The sequence below is a fragment of the Castor canadensis genome, chromosome 7 (assembly GCF_047511655.1).
Source record: "Castor canadensis chromosome 7, mCasCan1.hap1v2, whole genome shotgun sequence".
Lineage (NCBI taxonomy): Eukaryota > Metazoa > Chordata > Mammalia > Rodentia > Castoridae > Castor > Castor canadensis.
In genome coordinates, this window is record NC_133392.1 from 78,055,779 (window position 1) to 78,076,101 (window position 20,323).

At 35.6% G+C, this 20,323-nt stretch overlaps 1 protein-coding gene across 2 annotated transcripts in view; it reads right to left on the reverse strand.

Moving 5' to 3' along the window:
* Window positions 1-20,323, reverse strand: part of Parg (poly(ADP-ribose) glycohydrolase) — a 141,270-nt gene that overhangs the window by 32,225 nt on the left and 88,722 nt on the right. For both annotated transcript variants that reach the window (XM_074079414.1, XM_074079413.1), the window contains exons 12-14: window positions 15,627-15,702; window positions 11,145-11,292; window positions 888-966 (exon numbers count right to left, since the gene is read on the reverse strand). In XM_074079414.1, the coding sequence (XP_073935515.1) occupies window positions 888-966; window positions 11,145-11,292; window positions 15,627-15,702 (303 nt within the window). The remainder of the gene's footprint in view (window positions 1-887; window positions 967-11,144; window positions 11,293-15,626; window positions 15,703-20,323) is intronic.

The following is a 20,323-nucleotide window of genomic DNA, read 5'->3' on the forward strand; positions in this document are numbered from 1 at the left end:
TATGTTGCCTGTGGAAGTAAGAAGGACTATCTGAAATGATAATTTTGGAAATGTATAAAATTTCAAGTAGTTCATCTTCATAGACTTGCTTATATTGATAGTCAAGTAACTTTTCATGTTAAAGAATAACAATAGAAATCTTCATATTAATTTATAAATAATTATTAATATACATTTATACAGGTAACTGTTTATTATAACAGCATCCTTTAAATAAAATAAAAGAAATCAGAGACTAGACTTGAGACGTAAGAGTAAGTGTGTGGCACAGATATGGCTACACAGGAAATTGCAGATTCTGCCATGATGGCTTTCTCTGTAAGATCTCCTTTCCCCAAAAGCTTTCCAGCAACACTTCTACAAAAAACATTACTTTTGGTAAACTACACCATTTATGGGGAAGCAAGAGTGTCAGAGTGTGGAATTTATTTCAAGAAGAATGTAACAACATCACTACAAGTCCTGCTGTCAGACTGGTTTGAGGCATTAGGCAAACTGTTCCTGCACAGGTCCCATGCAAGCTAACCTAACAGAAATTAAGGAAACTGAATAAGCTGGTCCAACGACTTAAGCTCTACGTAGAATGGATTCTAATTATGTTTGGACTTGGAAATGAACATCCACTGCTCCCATTGTCAGCTTAGAGGTAAAGAACTATAGAACTCTGCCCTGCGTGTTTTTGCTTAAGACTTTTGATATTTATCTTCTCTGTGCTTCCCTTTGTTATATGGAGATGGCTAATTCTGTTCTGACTGTCAATACTGAATTTAAAAAGAAAGTTCAATTGCTGGAACCAGAATAGAAGGGATAGAGAGTGCACTGGGGTCAAGCTGGTGCACAGTCTTTCACTTTTAGCCACATGATACTAAAGTCAGAAAAAAATTCACCTTTCACTCCCATCTTCATGGCTCCGAGCCCAACGATATGTTTCGGCATAGCCTGTATATTCACTGTACTGTTCAGTACCTGAAACAAACAACCAGTTACTATTCATTTCAGATTCAATGGTGAAAGCATTCTACCTCAGCAACAAGGAAAGGACTAGAGTTCTCATCCCTTCTATTCAGCACTGAGCTCAGATCCACCCCTCCCGCCAATGCAATAAAGCACAAAGAACAAACAAAAGCATAAAGAATGTAAAAAGATAAGCAGACTGAGACTGTGGCTCTGTGACAGACTGCATGTTTAGGATGACACACAAGGCCCTGGATTCAATCCCCAGAACAAGCAAGCAAGCAAACAAAAGTAAAACTGTTCCCATTTTCAGAAGTCATAATTGTGTATATAGCAAATATTAAGGAATCAATGAAAGAAAAGTTGGGAAGAGGGAAGAATTTAAAAAGAGAGAAAAAAGCTCAGCTTATAAGATCAAAGGTGTATTTGTACACTGACAGTGAACGGAGGGAGAAAAAAAGTTAAAAATCCAATAAACACAATGACAAAACCATGTAACACCACGAGTAAGCTCAGCAGATATAGATGACACTACTGAGAAAAAGAAGACCGAAGTGAATGAGTACAAAACTCACTATCATTACAACACAAAGTTTTGCTATACAGAGTCACCTTAATGCTGATGACAATCCTAGAAGACTTTTGTGTCTGTGTGTTACTGGGGATTGAAGCCAGGGTCTTGAGTTTACTAGGCAAATGTTCTACCACTTGAGCCACTCATCAGATCTTTTTTGCTTTGTTTGTTTGTTTGTTTTATTTTGTTTTTCAGATAAGGTCTTGCACTTTTGCCCAGGCCTTGAACCTCAATCCTCCTACTTCCACCTCCCAAGCAGCTGAGTTTATAGCTCTGTACCACCACACCCAGCTTGTTTTTGAGACAGACTCTTGCTAATTTTTGCCTGGGCTGGCCTTGAACCATAATCTTACTGCTTTCACCTGCGTAGCTGGAATAACAGGCATGTGCCACCACACACAGCTTTTTTTAAATCCAGAATCTTATTACATTGTCTAGGCTGTCCAAACTCCTTGTGGGGGGGGTGTGGGGGGGGTGGGAGGAGACTCAAGGAATCTTCATACTTCATAGCCTCATAAGTAGCTGGGACTACAAGTATGCCAATGAACATTTTTTAAAAATTGTAAAATTTACATGGAAATGCAAAGAAACTAGAATAAACAAAAAAAAAACTTTGAAAAAAGATAATTAGAGGACTTAACTATTTCTGTCAACACTTACTAGGTCTTGGTCTAAGGAAAGATCAATAGATGCGTGGAACTAAACAGAACCCACAATGGCCAAATGATTGTCAATAAAGGTACTATAATAATCCATCCAGGAAAGGACAAATTTTCCAACAAATGTCACTCGACCAGGTAGAAATTCCTAGGAAAAAATACAGACCTCAACTGCTACCTCACATCAATGAATAAAAACTATCTGGAGATAGATCACAGACATAAACATAAAATTATAAAATTTTCAGAAGAAAAGTGTGAATAGGGAAAGATTTCTTAGACCAGATAAAGAAAGCAGTGACCATAAAATTTACTAAGTGAAACAAAAAATGACACAGCATCAAAATTAAATAGTTTTAGTCATTAAAACACCATTAGGAAAATGCTTAGGCAGGACTGGAGGGAAAATATTCACAAAACAATTATTTGTCAAAGGACTTATATCCAGAATATCTGAAGAAATCTCAACGAGTTAATAAAAACACAAACAACCCAATTTAGAGAAATGGGCAGAAATCTTGAACATACATCTCACACAGGAAGAAACACAATTGTCTAATAATCACATAAAATACTGCCCTCAGAGAAATACACATTAAACCACAGTAAGTAACCACATAGACCCAAAAGAATAGCAAAATAAAAAATCACACTAAAGGTTGGTAAGAATGTAAAACAAGTAGAAATCTCATCACAATTGCTGGTAGAATATAAAATGGCACAATAATTTTGAAAAACAGTTTGGTAACTTCTTAGAGAATCAAACATTCATCCTTTGATCTAGAAATTCCATTCTTAGGTATTTACCCAGTAAAAATTACAAATGGCCACCAAAACTGTGTAGAAGAATGTTCATAGCAGGTTTTTTCACAACACCTATCTTACTAGTCAGGGCTCAACCACAGAAACAGAACCAGTAGGAGATAAAGAGATTTATTGCAAAGAGTTTGCTCTCACAACTGCAGGAGATACTAGACAGGTCCAGAGGGCATTGGCAGCAGCTGCTGTCCGCAGGAAGAATTTTTTTCTTCTTTATGGAAGCTTAGCTCATGCTTCTGGCCTCTTAACTCACTGAATGAGTTCACACAGGCTATTGTAAATAATCTCCCTTCTAAAATGTTAACTGGTTGTAGAGTTTAATCACAATTACAAATACCTTTATAGCATTGTCTAGATTAGTGTATGACTGAATACAACATGGGGGTTGTAGCCTGAGCTGACATATAAAGAAGACAATCACAAATCTAAAAGTAGAAACAATCCAATTGTCTATCAATAGGAAGTTAGCATAGTCATACAGGGAAATACCAGTTAGTAATAAAAAAGAGAGAACCACTAAACATTCAGACACACAGATGAATCTTGCATATGTAATGCAGAGGAAGAGAAGCAAGATAAAAGAACGCATACTAAAGAAATCTAAAGAAAGAGACAAAACTAATCCAAAGTGGAAAAAAATGGTGGTTGTTTGTTGGGCTGGCATAGATACACTCTATGTATTGATAGGGTGTGGTGCACAAGTTGACATGCATTACCAAAACTCATCACATTATAAACTTAAAATTATATACTTCAATGTGTAAATTTTACTTTAAAAAAAAGGAAAAAAGAAAGAAAGGAATGGAAGAAGATAATTATAAACAAATATTGAACTTTTGCAGAGGCATTGTTCAGTTCTAAAACCACCGTTTGAATACTCTAGGCTTAAACAAATCAGAAAATAAATGAAAAAATACAGGGAACCATGTTTTCTCACTGTTGAGGAGAATTCCAAATATGGAAAGGGAAAGACTACAATGTATGCTGTGATGCTGGATGAGAATGGGAGCTTGTCAGAATTCACAAGTGGGGGGGGGGCGGTGTGTAGCATTATGTTCTAGCTCAAATCTTGGTTTCTAAAAACTACTCTAACTAAAATTTAGCACTCCTTGGAGGAATGGTTCATTTCATAGCTGGAACAGGAAATACAGAAGACAAGCTCAGAACATCTTTTTGTGCTAAAAATGAAGGAGGTGCTCAAAAAAGGAAGTGCATCAGAGGATGATGGGCATATGTCAAAGGGACACACGCACAATAGCTCACTTGAAGGAGCTCTCCTGATCAAATCTGGGAAAGCGTAGCACAATCGGCCATAGAAATAAGAGTATAACCCACTGAATAAAGTAAGAATCTGTGGGTCTATACAACTATTAGCAAATAAACATAAATAAATGGGGAAGGGAAAGTCTTTCTTACAATAGAACATCACTACTAAATGTAGAAGGAATAATGGGAGTTAAAATTAGCAGGTGAAAGTTTCATGAGGACAGAGTATTTGCAGCTTCAAATTATATAAAAAAACTACATAAAGATTACTTGCAAAGTAAAAAAAAGAATAATCCGATAGTGGAGAAATCTAGCAGATTTCTTAACCTACTCATTATACCTATATCATCTGGGAAAAAAGATACACTCAGTAGGACACAATACAACTCAGTGGGATTCCTACCAAAATGGGTAACCTGAATCTAATTAAGCAAAACACCAAAGTAATTGGCTTATATATTTTAGAAATATCATAAGTAAACAAGCACAAGGAAAGGCTGAGAAATGGTTACAGTTTAAAGGATTGATAACTAAATGCGAGGTACATGCTTAAATTGGTTTAAGATAGGGAAAAAGAGACAAAGAACATAATTGGGATAACTGACAAAACATAGACTAGGAATCATCTAACAGTGGTGTATCAATGCTAAATTTCCTGACTTTGTAAATGTGTTGTGCTGATATAAGATAATGTCCTAATGCTTAGGAAATAAAGAAATATTGAGAAGTAAGAGAGCACAATGTATTCTCCTTTTTCTTAGGAAAAGAAAATAGAAAAAAAAATGAAGCAAATAGGGCACAAAGCAAACTGCTGAATTAGTAAGGAATGCACAGAAAGCTGGGGTTGGTAGCACTTGTTTGTAATTCTAGCACTTGGGAAGTGGAGACAGGAAAAAGATTGAAAGTTTGAGGCCATTCTGGGCTACAGAGTAAAAAAACAAAAAAAGGATGTATAGAAATTCCATACATTATCCTCACAATTTCTATATAAGCCTAAAGTTTCTTATATACACTCTTATACACATGTAAAAATGTATTTTTATTTAAATAAAGCTATAAAAATAGTGGTTTTGTATATGATTAAAATTTTCCATAATAAAGAGTTAAAAGATAGCCACTGCTAGGCAAGGTGGCTCAAGCTTATAATCCTAGTGGAGTCAAAGCCTGGGAGATCAAGGTTCAAGGCTAGCTTGGGCAAAAAAGTTCACAAGACCCCATCTTAACCAAAGACTAAGCATGGTAGTATGTGCCTGTCATCCCAGCTACATGGGGAAGCATAAATAGAGGATGGCAGTCCAGGTTTGAGTAGGCATAAAGCAAGACCCTATTTCAAAAACATTCAAAGCAAAACAGGCTAGTGGTGTGCTTCAAGTGGTAGAGCATCTGCCTAGCAAGCATGAGGTTTAATTCAAAGTGAATCAACAGAAATATATCACAAATTCTTATTTTGATACTCACCAATATAGTCACCTGGAAAAAAATCACTTTTCGTGACAAAGTACACAAAGCTTGGTCATATTTAAATCACTGAGAACTACAGAGCAATAGTAGTGCAAACTATAATAGATATTACATCCACAAAAATTTTCCATGTCCTTATGGTAATATTGCCCAGTGCAAACGCTACTTGGCAAACCAGTGTAGTGTAGAAGTAAAAGCAAAAACAAACAAATCAAAGCCACAAGTCTAAAACTGTTAAACAGTTAACAGTTCAAACTTAGTTTGAACTAAAAATAATTTTAAAGAATTTATGCTTCAATTCCTCTACATTCATTAGACTTCCGGGCAAGATACTGATGCTACAAATCAAGAAAATAACCACAAAATTCTTGTTGTTTCTTGTGGGAAACCTTCCTTGACATGGGAAATAGGGCTGGCTGTCTTCCCTCTGTACTCCCATTGCACTCTGTACAGGACATCAATATAGAGAACTTAGCATATTAAATTGTTTTCTGAAAACCAATTGTATTTCCACATAGTAGCAATGAGTTTGAATGGAACCATAAACTAAAATTTTTTTAAAAAAGAAAAACATTATGTACTTGAATAAAAAGATATTTTATTCATGTCAAACTTAACACTGAACTGTCAATTTTCTCCAAACTGATCTATAGATTCCAATTGGTTTCAATTAAAATTCAAAAAAGTTTTGTAAATACTGAAAAGTGGACTCTAAAATTCACCAAAATTACTCTGAAAAATAACAGTTAGAGGGCTTACACTACCTGAGTTCAAGAATGATTATAAAGCTATATACACTATATGACTGATAAAAGATAAAGTTCTTTCAAAACACAATAAAAATGCAGTTAGAACATGGGCAAAAGATAGTTTCATGGATATATCAAAACTTAACCTAATCGTACCCCAATAAAACCGTTTAAAAATATAGTCTAACTCCATCACTAAACTGTCATCAGCTCCTAAAGGCAAGGATTATAAATCATTAATATTATTAACATTATCACCTCATAATGCAAAGATATAAAAGGAGTTGAGTAAGTGCTTACCTAATATACATAAGACTCAATGAGCAAAAACCAAAAAAAAGCACTGCATTAACTGAGATTAAAATGATAAATCTGGAAATATTTAATAGTTACTATGTAACTAACCTATATAAAAAATTCCTATCTGTAATGACAGCATGGCATGGAAAAAAGAGCGCCATGCAAGATGAGGAGACATGAGACCCATCTAAATTTTTACTAGTCTGGTGCACTTTGATAATCAAACCTCATTTGACTTTATCATTGGAAATTCAGGGTTATTAATAATTCTTATGTTTTCAACCTCAAAGAATTGCTTAAAAAACCAAGTAAGTCAAAAATCCTTCAAAACCACTGATGTCACTAGACGCAACTCTGTAACGCAGCAGAGAAAACAAAGATGTTTGACTCTATTTATAGAGGGGTTACAAGTGACCTCATCTACAGGCCAGAAGGGAACCTAGAAAGGCAGGAACACTCTGGTTCTTTTCTGTTTTCTGCTCAGCAGGAGATAAGCCTCACTTTTTCTACTCATAAAAAACAAACTGCCAACTCTGATCTCTTAATCATGAAAACAAATCTGTCTTTTAGAAAAAAAGTGGTTGATATGAATAGCAATGATCGTGTTTCTACTTTACATAAGGATGATTCTGGTCTTCTCTCCTGAGAGTAACAGGGTTAGACATTATTTCCTTTGAGTATAGGAAGTAAAAAATGTTTTGCTGTAAACAAATGAAATATAGGGCTTTATTTCTTTTTCTTTTGGTTTGAACTCAGGGCTTTGCACTTGGAAGACAGGCGATCTACAGCTTGAGCCATTCTCCAGTTCAATTTTGGATTTTTTAAGTAGATAACTTTCACAATAATATCAACTGTTTTGAAAAACAGATCACTTAAATGTGTTTAAAATTCAAATTTATTATTAAGCTATAATGAAAATGTAAAGGTAAAAAGTGATTACAGCAAATGATACAGAAGAATAAATGAACTTTATGACAGATCTCTCTACAGAAGGCCTGTAACACTTCATAGTCTCAAGACAGACATTCACTTAAGCAAAAATTAGTAAGAATTCCATTACAATCTTATAAAGAGTTCATGACAACTTCATAAGCTTTTAGACTTAGTAAGAAACATTTCTATTTTTCTTGCTAGGAATAAAAGTTTGTAATGAACACAGAAAACTATTTGGAGATTAAAAGATTCTACCTATCAAGGGCTGGCCCTCCAGCTACCCAACTTTTATTAGTGTCATTCATACAATGGTAATTATATAGTAGGTAGCATGATTAATAAAAACTTAGAAAGGCACAAAATCTTTAATCTCCAAACATTTTAGGAAAACTTCAACTGAACTTGGATCTTTCCCAGCAGGCTACTGTCATTTTAAGCAATGGGCTGCTTCTGTACAGATAGACACCCTAGTTTTGTAACTCAATGGGAAAATGGCACCAAGAATATAAGCAATGGTGTGTATCTGTAGTAATTTCTATTATTTCTGCTGACACTCAAAAAAAGATTTAAGGACTTGTGATGTTTGGAATAATCTGATTCAATACAAGTTTTATGTTAAATACACTAGTCCTCTGCTCATTAAATTTCATGTTTAGGCATCTGTTTATGTGCTCACCAAACAGAAACAAAAAAATAACTCCATAGAACACATAAACACCCTTTAGTATTAAAGCTACTTGTGGTGTGTCATGGAGAAACAAACACACTGGGGGGAGGGTAGAAAAGGAAAGACTGGAGGATTTTTTCCCTCCACCCATAACTTACTGAAAGGTTTTAATTCATGGCTGCCACAGGGAGGATCACAGCAGAGGGATAACACTGTCTGGATAAAAGCATTTGCCTACTTGTATGACCTGTTTCATATTCATTTAAAAGTCTGATAGCAACCAGATGTCCCACAATGATGATAAATTTAATTTATTTCCAAATCCTCAAACTCTTCTACAGATCCAGGCAGCACAGTCACAGCCATTAGCTCATTGAGCTTGGATGCATCACTGAGGGAATGGAATTGATCCGGCAGATAGATTGCAGTGCATGGTAAAGAGTCTCCTAAGAAGGAAGATGGCAGAAATCCAGACATCAAACAGATGATGAAATGGCCATTTCCATTAAGGAAACATCACATCACAGATATTAATTAGGAGGTACTATAATAAAGTTAAGTGGATATAGGAAGAAATGCTGAGCTAAAAGTCACCCCAAATGTCCTTAGCTTGAGGTAATTACAGATTGGAAGGTGAGTCATAGATTTGCAGTTTTCCACTCATTTTACAATGGCTACAGGTAAATTAGAGACCAGAGTGAACCTTTTTTAGGCTGGGGACAAACTCACCAAAATGAGAAAATCCCATAGGTTAAGAATTAACACAGGATGTTTAAATGATGTGGAGTAACTTGTTAAAAGCATCTTTACCAAGTAGTGCTTACAAAAAGTAAGGTGACATCAGCAAAAGTGGTGGAGCAAAAACCTCTGAAATCTCCCCTCCAAAAAAGCAATGAGGACACTTGTGAGAATCAACTGTGGAAAGTAACCAAATCTTGAAGCAATCCAGGAACTGTTAGCAAGTTTGTTGTATTTTAATATGCCCTATTTCCAATCCCACTATCTCAAACTCTGAGGTAGCCTTAAGAACAAACTGTGCTAACTACAGTGGCTGCCAGCAGCTACCAGAGGAGGGAGAAGAGTGCTGAAGCTCCTTAAAAATCCCCATTCTCAGAGAACGATCACCATGAGACTTGTTTAGTGGTCCCCTGGAAGACCTCATTCAGAAAGCTGAATTTACTTGACTGAACTTGGTCCTTGCTCAGTGTGAAAAGCCTAATCTGCATGAGTTATAAGAAAATAATATTGCTGCCTGAGATGGTACTTATCAGTTAGGGCAAATAATAGGCTAACCAAAAGCTTCAAAGAAAACGCTAAGCAACAATGGCCACAAGAGGTTTAGAAAAGTTCTAACGTATCCCTGGGAATGAGAACAATCACCTGTATGGCTGTGAAAATGCTCAGGAAAGGCCTGAGAAGTCCCTTGGTTCTCTCCTATCTGTCATATTCACCTGATATAACTCATGGGTTTATGACTTCTCTCCCACTGTAAACTTTGGGAATAACAAAACTCCCAATTTTTCAATCCAAAGGAGTATTTAGCTTCCTATACTAATTTCAAAGCAACAACAGATTCCAAGATAAAAAGAGAAATCCATTTCCACAAGGATAATAATTTTTAAAAAGTATCAGCAATTGATAACACATTGTGAGAGCCTTTACATGGGACTATTTGTTCAGGTACTTGAGTAACAGGTTTAATTTAGCTCTGGTGGTTGATTAGGAGTTTCTTAAGAGGTAAAGGTAAGCATTCTTTTTTTTTTTTTAACTCATTCACAGGAAAATACCATGACACAGTGATTTGTTACTCTGAAGAAACTTAAAAGAATTCTTTACAAACATAAAGTATAAATTCAACTAAATATTTCCCTGTCCTCTAAATTACCTTAAAGAAATCAAGGAGAAGCATTAAGATAATCACACTTTTCCTTAGGATTAGAAATTAGGGTAACCATAAAATTACTAATAGCTTTCTCAGTTTTTTTTTTTTTTTAATGTGTGTAGTACTGGAGTTTGAACTCAGGAACAAACACTGTCTCCTGAACTACGCCCCCAGCCCTTCTTGTTATAGTTACTTTTGGGATAAGGTTTTAAGATTTTGCTTGGGCTGGTGATCTTCCTATTTATGCTTCCCATACACCTGTGATCATAGGTGCATGATACCACACGCAGCTATTGAGATGGGGTCTTGCTAACTTTTTGCCAGGTCTGGTCTCAAACTATGACCCTTATAGCCTCTGCCTTCCAAGTAGGTGGGATTACAGGCATTAGCCACTGGCTATTTCTCATCTATAAAACTCAGTATTGTACTATTTCTCTCCAAATATTGTTACAATGCTTTTTATACTTATTTAATCTTTATATTGAATACAACAAATCACTTGAAACTTTTTTTAAAACTTATTTTTAGTGGAAACAAATCACTTTTTGAAATATAATGGGAGGAAAAAAACAACATAAAATATATTAAAAGGTCTATCAGTATCTTCTTTTTCGGAGCACTTTATATCATAAAACTTCAAAGTGAAAGGAAACTGAATAATTTTTACCCTTGTTCCCCAAAGATGACAAAAAAAAAGAAAAGATAAGGATAGGGTAGTAAAATGTGTTACTTAAGACAGTTTAAGAAAATAAGACTATTATAATTTTTAAAAACAAGTATAATTAAAATATTTGAACTAATACCCAGGAAGCCTCTACGCTCATGATAGGCATTCATAAATGGGGAGAACTACTTTGTTGTACAGAGTTCCAAAACTAACCTGTGATAATAAGACATTCATTGTGATCCAGCACTTCAGTGAAGAGCCGTGAAACAATCAACTCAGGGTTGATTAAAAAGCGGATTTCTTCTTGTACAAGTCCTGCACTGGTTACACCACCTCCAACAAAACGATTTGCAAAATCCACCTATTTGGGAAAATGTGGCAGGTTAAATCATGGTCTAAAATGCCTACATGTATGATAAAAGATGCTCATGCTCTATTGGTTCAAATCTTCTTTTCTTTTTCCATGAAAACCAGTCCCTAAATTAGTAATCTTCCCAAAGAAGATTGATTATAGTTGCTTGCACACCTTCCATTCACCACAGTCAACATCTCTGCATTTCTTTGGATCCCTTAACTGAATGAGGAACCTGGACAATGGAGCCTTTAGGCAAAAAATTATTTATTATATGAACTCTTGTTTATAAACCTTGTTTGTGGCCCTAGAGGGGGTCTTCATCTGGGAAGATTTCAAAGTTATTTCTTCATATTCACTCCTTAACCTTCCTTTAAGTATTTCATATGATTTTAATCATCAAATCCTTCTTATATAATGTGGCAATCAAACACTTGTCCTAAATAACTGAACTAGTTGACTGTTTTTGGTGTAAGCTTTTCCTTGTGGAAGAATAAAAGGATGAAATTTTTGTCCTAAATTCAACCCCAAGCTCCAAACTGCATGAACATAACGAACTATAAAAAAAAAAAAAAAAAAGCACACCACCACATACACAACACACCAAATGGGGCATTAAAAAAGAAAGAAGAGAATCCAGAAAAAGAACAAGGGTTCATGGGCTAGAGGCATGACTCAAGCAGTAAAGTACAAAATTCAGTTCAAACCCCAGTTCCACCAAAAAAACAAAAGAAACAAAGATTCAACTAAATTAATATTTCTAATTTAGTCTGGATTAGCCTACATGTAAGCATACTTTTTTTCTTTGTGCAGTGCTGTGGGTCATACCCACTGGCTCAGGCAAGTGTTCTACCACTGAGTTAGACTTCTAGCCCTACTAAAGCTTCATGTAGAGTACTATAAAGAGATCATCAATTCCCCACTGATAAAGAGTAACAGCACAATCCTGAAGAAAATGCAAACTAAACCTGCTAATATTATTTCAGTTTATGTAAGAAATGATGTCCATTTTTGTCTTGGACTATTCTGAAGAATCAGATTACAGATACATACAACTTGTGTACAAACACAGTCATACACACAAAACAGAATTCACTAAGTACTATAACAAAGGCTTATATTCTTTCAAACTATTATAAGCATATTTTACTATTATAAAACATGTTCATCTTCTCTAAAGGGAATGCACACTAAACGATAATCTGAGTAAAACAAGAATGAGTCATTTGCTATGTAAAAATATATGTGAAAAGAAAAAGATAGCAAAGTACTCTTTTTTTTTTTTAGCATAGAAGAACTTAGAAAGTACAGAAATATACCATTTATAAATTCTTGAAAAGATTTACTACAGTGAATCATGTATCTGGGTATGTATTTCTATGTACTAAAATTAATGCCATAAAAAATACCCAGTTACTATTTGCTTTTTACAGAAAAATAGCTTTGGTGATTGATTAGAGCTAGTCATGTACCACATATAAGGCAGTGGATGATTCATGGCTAAAACTGTTCAACTTAGCAATATTTACTGAGCATTATACTGAGTGGAAAACATGAGATATAAAAACAAGTAAGAATTATGTAGCTCCTGCTCTCGTAAGTGTTGCCATCTACGTAGAAGTCAGGTATATAAGCAGAAAAATCAGATGATCATTGATGAACCTATCATTATGTATTTGGTACTTCCCAAATAATAGAATTAACTAAAATCTGAACATGGGAGAATACTGGAATTTTACAAGAGGATAGGGCATTCAATCCAGTTTGCTGACTTATTAGGCTGAGGGAAAATCAAATGTAAACAGCTGTATGAGGAGAGTAGAAACAGGTTCCTCATGTTGCCTGCAATGTAGAGGACATTATATTGAGGGTTACAAGTAGTGATACAGTGGTCTGGAGTCTATGAAAATTTTACTCAATTCTCAAGGTTTTGAGAAAAATTCATTTAACAACTGGGCCTGTGTTTTAGTAAGATAATTCAGGCTACATTTTGAAGAAAAAGCAAAATGAAAGTAAAATTAAAAACAAAGAGTTTAGCTAGATAACTACTGAATAGTTTAGACAAGTACTTGTAGGACCTCAAATAGGGCAGAGACCAAGTAAAGAGTGGAGATCCAGCGATGTCAGAAATGAAATGGACAGCATTTAAAAACTGAAAGACCAGCTGCTTGCCGACAAATGTAGGTGAATGCAAATTAGAAGCCAAGGAGGTTTGAGATAGCTTAACTTAATTTTGACTGGAATAAGGTACATAACTGAAACAAGTTCTACCCAACTTTTGTGCTACCTAATAAAAATCATGAAATACACACAATGTGCATGCTACTGTTCACTTTGAATAAAAGGCCAACAACATTCATTAGTTGAAAGGCGTGCACAGAAATAAATGCAGTAAAAGCAGAGGCCCTTAAGAAAACCAAAGTTTCTAGTACTTAAACAAGTTCTTATTAAAAGGCTTTCAGTAACAGGCGACAAACCTGTTCCAGTACATTAAAACAAGCATATGAATGCTTCTTTATGTTTAGCGAGTCATTTTCCTAGTCTTTTACTTTAAAGCTACTTGTTTAAATCACTCAGCTTCTGGATTATAACTTGATGAAAAGAGAGAAATGATAGAACTCAGAGAGGTTTTGCTGTTGTTGCCATTCAGCATAATGTAATTTATATGCTACACAAGGAATTTTGGAGCATTGCAATACAATATTCCCTGGTCTCCTGGATAAGAAGAACAATTATAGTGCTAGAAGCCTTCATGGTATTCTTTTAATCTACCAAGGCTTCATATTTCATCTACAATATATTGCAGGGAAGTGGGAAAAAGCTCAACCTTGACTGTTAGTAAATAATTCTTTCTTGAACTGTAATGTAATGAAAGGTCAGCATTCCTGTGGTGCTAACTAGCAGTAGTTTTGCTTATTTCACATCTATGATGACCCCATGATTTATCTAAGACTTTAATGTAGGAAAAATCTTCATAAAGAAAGGAACATGGAGGAAACAGATATTCACTTGAAACAATTTTAAAGCACATTTAAAAAATATTTTTAAGAAGAAAAGCCATATGATTGTATAAAAATTAATTTTTAACAGAAGTATGGAAATACTATCTACTTAGTTATTCCAAGTATATTGTTTTACAAGATCAAGCAATCACTGGAAGAACGTGATTAAAAAAAAAACAACTCAGTGTCTCTTTAAAGATTTTAGTTACAAATATGTCTAAATAAAAGGCCACTCTAAAAGGAACCTGACTTATCAGATAATGAAGCATATGTACACAATAACTACATAAATCAATCTAGTTAAATCACTCTATTTTCTGACAACTGCTTTCTTTAGCGTCCAACACAATATAAGAACCAAACAAGGATCTAAGATCTGTTCCTAGTACAAACAATATGACACACAGGCTTCTTTCAAAGAAAACTAAGTTTGTAATGCTCTTATGAATGGGGATAAAACATAAAACATTTAACATTTTGTTTCTGATTAGTGAATTTTAAAAAAATCACTATAAATCAAAAGGAAATACATGCTCAGGTTAGGTGTTAAAATATTTTAAAGCCAGACACATGGGTTTATTTTTTGTCTGCTTGTTTTTGAGTCAGGGACATGTGGTCTGGGAACTTGCAATCCTCCTGCCTCAGTCTCCAAAATGCTGGGATCACGTATGTTTATTACCACACTCAGCTTGTTAACCAATTTTTATAAAATTTTGAGGTATGACAGAAACTAATAACAAAGGCTAATAAGCAGGATTACCCATTCTTTAACAGAGGGAAAAACCAGAAAGCATAGCTAACTCATGGGCTTAGAGCTGTTATTTATAGAAGAGAGGCCTTTCTATTCAATCAGATTTAAATACCTGCTTCCTAGACCTAAACAACAAGGCTGTCGGTCATAGAAAAACACCTCAAACTGGTCATCATTTGGAGCAGAGCAAGGGTCTTTAAAGAAAGAGAATAAAACTGCCTGGTGATAGCTTGTCAAGCTCATACCCTGGGAACTTCCTCCACTGCCAATCTTCAATCAATGTCTGAACCAAGAAGACTGATGTTGTCCAGATCTTGGGACTTCCTGTCAAAAGCTTTTTAAGGAGGTACATGTAAGAAACAGAGAGCATATGCTGGCAAATAACATTACCAAACTGTCAGAGTGATCTGTTTGGTGTTTTTCTTCCTTCTGCTATCATGCTTCTTTGCATTAAATCAGTTTAAGAGACAAATAAACAGCTTTTCAATTCCCTTTGCTGTCAGAAGGTTGACAAGAGAGTCTTACAAACACACACACTCACACACACTCTCACACACACACACACTCTCTCTCTTTCGAGATTCACCCACCTGTAACATGCCTCGACCATTTCCTTCTATGGTACCTTCATAAGTGACATGTAATCGTGTCAGGGGTTTCTCACATCTACAAGGTAAAAAGATATTCCTTTATTTGTTTTTCAAATTATGAGTAATTGACAACAGAAAAATAGCAAATATGAAAATACTGATAACTTAAAAACAAAAAAACCCCAATATCTACCTCAACTCTCAAAAAACAAAGACGCCTACTGTTAATCCTCTTTTTTTGGTGGCACTGGGGTTCTAACTCAGAACCTCATGCTTGCTAGGCAGGGGCTCTACCACTTGAGCCCCTTCAGCAGTCCTTTTTTTGTATGTGTGAGGTATTTTTGAGATGGAGTCTTGTACACTATATGCCCAGGGTAGCTTTGAAGCATGATCCTTCTGATCTCTGGCTCCAGAGTAGCTAGGATTAGAGGAGTGAACCACCAGCACCTGGCTCTGTTAATATTTTTGGTATTGATCCTCCCAAACTTTTTCTTATTTAGATCTGTAAATATACATATTTAAATTAAAAGACAACATATTGTCCTAAACCATCCTTTCCTCTCTATACATAATCTCAGAGTTCCTTTATGATAGCTGTAAAACTTCTCAAGAAATAAAAAAAAAATAAGATCTATGAATTTTATTATTATACTAGAGCTGGCAATCTGATACAAAAAATTTAGCAATAAATCAGGATTGTTAGGTGAGCTTTATTTTCACTAGTTTGATAACTGTGTGTTTGCAGAGGGGTGTCTTAATGGAAATACATGCCACAGAAATTCAGGTCTATGACAGTTTTATATTAATAACGTTAAAAAATGAACCTAGTACGTGTTAGTCATTCAGAAGGCACACTTATTTTCTTTGCCTTTAATAAACTATGGTTACTGAGGTATTGACCTGTCTTACATTATATTAAAAACCAATTTCACTATATTGCTAGCATTTGATGACATTTTTTTCCTTGCTAGACTTTTCCTGATTGCTTACCAAATAAAAACTATAACTTATATTAGAATATAAGAGATGAGATCCAAGCTCCTTACTAAGGGTGGTAGTAATTTTTTGAGTGGAGGTGATTACATTTAAAAAAATAATAATTTAGAAGGTCAGCTGAGAAAGCACTATTTACTTACTGAGATTTGTTTCCTTCCTAATTTGAATAAAGACTCATACACTTCTGGCAAAATTCCAGCATAACAGACTGATAACCTTAAACTACAAAGATAATTCAGTATGAGTTCTATTCTAAGAACTTATTTGTATTATCTCATTTAATCTTCAGAATAACCTCATCATGATCTCCTTTTCCAGACAGAAAACCACGAAAGCATTTAAGTAAGCTGCTCAAGCTAGGAAATAAAGCAGTAAAGATTTGAACCCAGGTAGCCTAACTTACTGGATCAAGCTCTTAACCATTACATTATACGTTTAGAGAAAAAGTATACCATCTCTTATAGAAAGTGCATAGGTTGAACTTTTTTTTAAACTTCCTTTTCTTGGTCTTATTTTCCTAGCCATTTTATTCAGAGGGAGGCCATCTTTGAGGATAGTACTGAAAAGATAAAGAAGATCTATAAATCTGCAAACTTTCAGTCAAAACTTCAAAGCCGAAATTCTATCTATTGGCAACTGTTTTCCACAAGTGAAGTTGGCAACTTTATGTTGCAGTTCTCACTGTAATTAGGGAACTGCTGGAAACCATTTCTGGTTTGTTTGTTTGTTTGTTTGAACTTCCAAATAGGTTCTGGTCCCAACAAATTCTTTGCACTCCTGGCTAAGGTATTTGCTGATAGTTAAAGAGCTAACTGTAACATGCCAGAAATTGGGATTTAGAAAAGCTTCCAACTTCCTAGTACACATGTAGCCCCTTAATCTTGGCAATACCAACAATCCTTATCTCTATCTTCACCCTCCATCCTTAAGTGTATACAGGTTTCTGATTCTGCGGAGTCTGGGAGACTGATTTTAATTACATTCTCCAACTCGGTCATGAAGCAGTTAAAACAACAACAAAAAAAAGAGATAGATAAAATAAGTTAGAAAAAGTTGGCTTGTGGAGTGGCTCAAGTGGCAGAGCGCCTGCCTAGCAAGTATGAAGCCCTGAGTGCAAACCCCAGTACCACAAAAAAAAAAAAAAAAGGGTAAAAAGAGGAAACAAGTTAAATTCTGCTTATGAAAGTTAAGGGGATAATGTTGGGTCTCACTCAGAGGCAAACTTACTGCATTTCATTCACTTAGCAACCTTGTTGGACTCTGCATTTCTATCTATAACTTTTTTCCGACATGGTGATATACAAATGGGTGCCCTTACACATTAGTGCTAAATAAGTAAGTCATGTGAATGATCTATAAAACTGATACCAAAGTGACAAGAGCAAAACATCCTGTATTCCTAAATTCCTATCACTCAGACTAGTAGAGTGAAGAAAAGCAGTCTTCGTAGTCGGGTATACACACTATAGTTGGGTAACAAAGCAGAATGTTACTTTTAGTCCCAGGTACCACATTAATGAATGGGGGTCTATCAAAATCAGATTTAGAACTCAGAAAAGAGCAAGTATAGTATAGATTTGTGTGCAAAGTTACAAGTGGGAGCAGGTCAAGAAAGCATTTTTAAGATACCAAAGGAGGGTTGAATGTTAAGAAAAATTAGAAATTAGATTTAATTATTGTAGGTTCAGTGGGAAGAACCAGAAACGGGGAAGGAGGTAGCTAGAAGGCAGATGTTTTTTAGTAATACAATATTAGGTAATAAGCAGCCAACAATGGAACAGACTCAGGCAAAACAGTGAATTTCCCATCACTAATGCTGTCCTGTCTCCATCTATTAAAATTATTACAGAGCTGATTGTTGTTTTTAGTAGGCAGCTTGGCCAAATTACTTCTGGGAGGCCCTCTTTCATCTCTATATGGCATAATTCCAAAATGCTATATATGTTTTCTCTTCCCTTTCTGGCTCAAGTTTCTTCCTTCCCCAAACATCATTTCATGTTACTTAATCTTTCATCCTCTTCTATTAATAATCACCTCAACCATATACTAAGCCTTCTGAAATAAGATTTTTCTTTCACCTGACAAATGAACATCTTTGATGGATGAAAACATCACAGGAAAGACACCTACATGAACAGGCCTTCTCAAGGTAACATCCCTTAAGAATAATTTCCCTTCATCACTAATCCTAAACAAAAAAACTACAAACTATAATAAAAATTATTACAAAATGAAAATGAGAAATACTGCTTAACATGCAATGTACACCGAAAAATATGCAAGTAGTAAGATTGAGCATATCATTACCTGTATTTAAAAAGTTGATCTATATTTCTTTAACAGCATTGGGGATTTGCTTTAGGTTAGAAATGTGTTAATTATTTCAGGGTATTAAAGACCTTACAAAGATCTGGAGGGTCAGGCACAGCGGCTCACACCAATACTACCAGTTACTCAGGAGAGTGAGACTTGAGAATAGAAGTTCAAGGCCAACATGAGCATCTCAACCAACAAAAGGGATATTGTGGCACACACCTGTGACCCCAGATGGATGGGAGGCAGGCACAGACAGAAGGATCAGTCTCTGACCAGCCCCTGGGAAAAACTGCCAAACCTTACCTGAAAAATAACTAAAGCAAGCTACGCACCGATGGCTCACACCTGTAATCCTAGCCACTTGGGAGGCTGAGATTGAGAAGAGGCCAGCCAGCTCAGGCAAATAGTTCATGAGACTCCATGTCCAAAGTAAGCAAAGCAAAGTGGACTGGAGGTGTGCCTCAAGCAGTGGAGTGCCTGATTTGCAAACCATGAGTTCAAACCAAAAAAGGAAAGATAGAGAAAGCAAAAAGGGCTGGGGGTATGGCTCAAGTGGTAGAGACTTGATGAGCAAATGTCAGGATCTGAGTTCAAGCCTCAGAACAGACAAAAAGGAAAAAAAAACCTTACAAATCTCAATTACCTCACATTGTTTATAATTCTTCTCAGTATTTTCAGATAAATAATAAGAAAAACAGTGCAGTAAATCAGTAACTTCCAAAAAATCTGCCAGTGGTACACATGGAGGGTCAAACTTCAAAATCACTGTCACTCAGACAAACTCTAGATTTTACTTAAAAAAAAAAAAAAAAACTTTCCCCAATCTTGTCCTCCAGAAAGAAAACTCATAAAATATAAACACTAATGAAAAAATGGTTAAGGAGGCACATTTAAATACTGATAATGTGGCAGGAAGGCAGGGAGGGGGAAGGTAGATAATGACAACAATGAGGGAGATAATAAGAGATGACTGCAACAGTAAAACAAAAAACCAGATTTGAAGAATATCAAGTAGCATCTGGGGCAAGACCAGAGAAGGGTCACCTCACCCCAAACGTTAAAAAAGCCAGTGAAATAATATGTGAGCATGTATGGGATAAGCTGAACCCCCCCCCATTTCTATTACCCACAGTAAATGGTATATAAGGAAGGCCTCCTCTGTTCTTGGGGCTCAGCTGAGTTGCTGCTGGCCTACTTAATAAACTTGCTTCCCGAAGGCTTTGGTGCCCCACCTCTGTCTGCACTGTCCTACATTTCTGGAAGCTCGTCCGGGATTCAGAGTGGTGTTTTCACCTCCTATCACCAGTTCAGTGTCCCCAGCCCACTGGGAGGGCTGCCCCTCCCAGGCGCCACAGGACTGTGTTGCTCCGAAGGGAGGGAGCCTC